The following is a 2,541-nucleotide window of genomic DNA, read 5'->3' on the forward strand; positions in this document are numbered from 1 at the left end:
ATATATATATATATATATATATATATATATACACACACACACACACACATACATACAAAAATGTAACCACACGTGGACTGTAGGCGATTTTTCCTTATTTTTCCTTCTTTCTATCTGGACTTTCCCGTTTCTGACAAAGAGCTATGTTCGAAATGTTAACAACTCTCTTTCACCGAGCGTCAAATTAATATATTGCTTGTGCACGTCCTAACGTTCGTTTCTTTTTTTCCTCTCCTTTTTTTTTCGCTGTTTTTTTTTTTCGTTCTTTGAATTGACTACGCGCGCGCGCTTGTGCGTGCGCGTGCGTGCGTGTGTGTGTGTGTGTGTGTGTACGTGCGTGCGTGCGTGTGTAAGTGTGTAAGCGTGTGTGTGTGTGTGTTTATCTAATATTTAAATGTATTTATAATTGTGTTTACATCTGCGGGCGACTGCGCACGCATATGAGTGCGTATGTATCTAGTAACCAATGAACTATTTTATAGCGGGGACTTATTCATTTACAACACCGTCCTACATTGTATTGAGATAATCTTAATTCAGTTGTCAGTTGCTCATTCTTTGTTATATCATGGCATCGGAGAAGTGCTCGTTTGGTATTGGCCTGGGACTTTTAATTCTATCATTCATACTTTATATGATCGGATTTTCTACCTCTTATTGGTTAGAGACATTTGAAGAAGTTCAGATTGGTTTAGAACGATTGGGACTGTGGCAGATTTGTTTCACTCAAGATGGCATGTCGTTAAATTCTGGTGACCAGGCTAGAGGAATAACTTACAAAAATTGTTATTGGGTCTTTCATGAAAACATTAGACTGGCTTCGGACACATTTGGCATATGTAAGTATATATAGATATAAATATGCACATTCTACCACCTCTGTGATTCACTAATTGATTTATTCATTATTTTGTAAAGTTTCTTAATCAACGTACCATCATTTTGTTTTAATTATTTTTTTTATCACAAAAAAAATTCTTTTCTCTGCGTAATTTTGAATAAAGCCAAATATTGTGTATTTTGAAGTCACTATTTATCAAGAAGTTTGTTGATTTGAATTCAAGTTAATTTTGTTTATCATATTTATGTATGTTAAGCTTTCAATTGTAACATCAGCGATAGTTAGCGAGAATACTGTACATTGTTACCTTTCATATGCCAATCCTCCATGACATACTTATTGCAGGTATTCTATAATGACAAATAATTACAGGTAAATACATATGAAGGCACTATACAAATGTTTGGTTTTGATGTACTCGATCGAGCACGTATAATATTCTTGATTTCTGTCCTCTCAATTATAAGTTCCAAAACTTTACAGAAAAATGTACAGGTAATATAAAGAAGTTGAGGCTGTGAAAGTTTCGCTATTCTTGTTGTGTGTATTTTTTTATATAAAATCTAACTAACGCATTATTAGTACTTTGTTGTAGCTACTAGAAATTGTATGAATGTAACAATTTCCCATTTATCTCCAATATTCAAACTAAAAGGATAAGTATATTAGTTTATTATTGTCAAAATCTAGCAAGTGAAATATTCAACATAGGTATTTTAGCTCCTAACTCTTTTCTAGTATCATTCCTTCCTTTTTAAATGGTCTTCGGCAGAATTGAAAAATAAAAGGCCTCCTGTAAAATCGTAAAATTTTCGTGACTAATTTATAAAGTCCTGAAGCATTGATAATATGTGGATATCATTCTAAAATTCCATACGAAAGATAGGTGTATCCCTTATATATTATTTGAAATATGTTCAGTAAAAAATGGTCAAAAACACTGAATTAAATTTCTTTAATTTTTGTTGTTTGGCTGTAAATCATTCGTCCCTCATCGCAGGTGGTTCACCCCCACCCTTCATTTTTTAAATAAAATTGGAGAATTGGCTGCTATTTCTAGCAGTTCGAACGGCTACACAGAGGCTCCCGATGAGTAATCAAACTACACTCGGGACTAACGCCAATACCTGAATAGGTGTAACTTACTAAAATGAATACGAGCAAACACGGAAATTCCGTTCTAGTATAGCTATTTTCATTATTATCGATAATTAGTGGGATGAAAAAAATAACTGTGATGTAATGTTATAAGTAACGGTGTGTGTGTGTGTGTATTCTTTCCGAAATCCAGCTCCTGAAGCTTTTGAAAGTTACTTCCTAATGAAGCGTTTACAAATAAACACGTCACAAAACTTTTGATGGTTATCTTTCACAAATGGTTTGCAATTAGATTTGTGTATTAGCTAATAACTAAATCCTTTACCTAAAGTTTTCTTCAATAATAATTAATATGAATGATGATATGTGTCGGAAAAAAAGTGCAAATAGGTGTAAAATATATATATATATATATTAAACGAATATGAAAGCAAAAATTTGCGCTAACGAACCGGGAGGTGGGGAGAGGACTTTCGGAAAATTCACAAAATCCGATTTTTTTTCCCTCATATCTTTTAGGAAAATGGTTATCTTCTAATGAAATTTTATATGAAACCCTTTCAAACGGCATAGATTACGATTATAAAGAAATTTACGGCAAA

At 32.8% G+C, this 2,541-nt stretch overlaps 1 protein-coding gene across 1 annotated transcript in view; it reads left to right on the forward strand.

Annotated features, from left to right (window-relative positions):
• Positions 1–489: 489 nt before the first annotated feature.
• Positions 490–2,541, forward strand: part of LOC106868051 (uncharacterized) — a 22,878-nt gene continuing 20,826 nt past the window's right edge. The window contains exon 1 of the mRNA XM_014913160.2: positions 490–839. Within this exon, the coding sequence (XP_014768646.1) occupies positions 569–839 (271 nt within the window). The 5' untranslated portion in view covers positions 490–568. The remainder of the gene's footprint in view (positions 840–2,541) is intronic.

This window comes from Octopus bimaculoides, chromosome 3 (assembly GCF_001194135.2).
Source record: "Octopus bimaculoides isolate UCB-OBI-ISO-001 chromosome 3, ASM119413v2, whole genome shotgun sequence".
In the NCBI taxonomy this organism is placed as follows: Eukaryota; Metazoa; Mollusca; class Cephalopoda; order Octopoda; family Octopodidae; genus Octopus; species Octopus bimaculoides.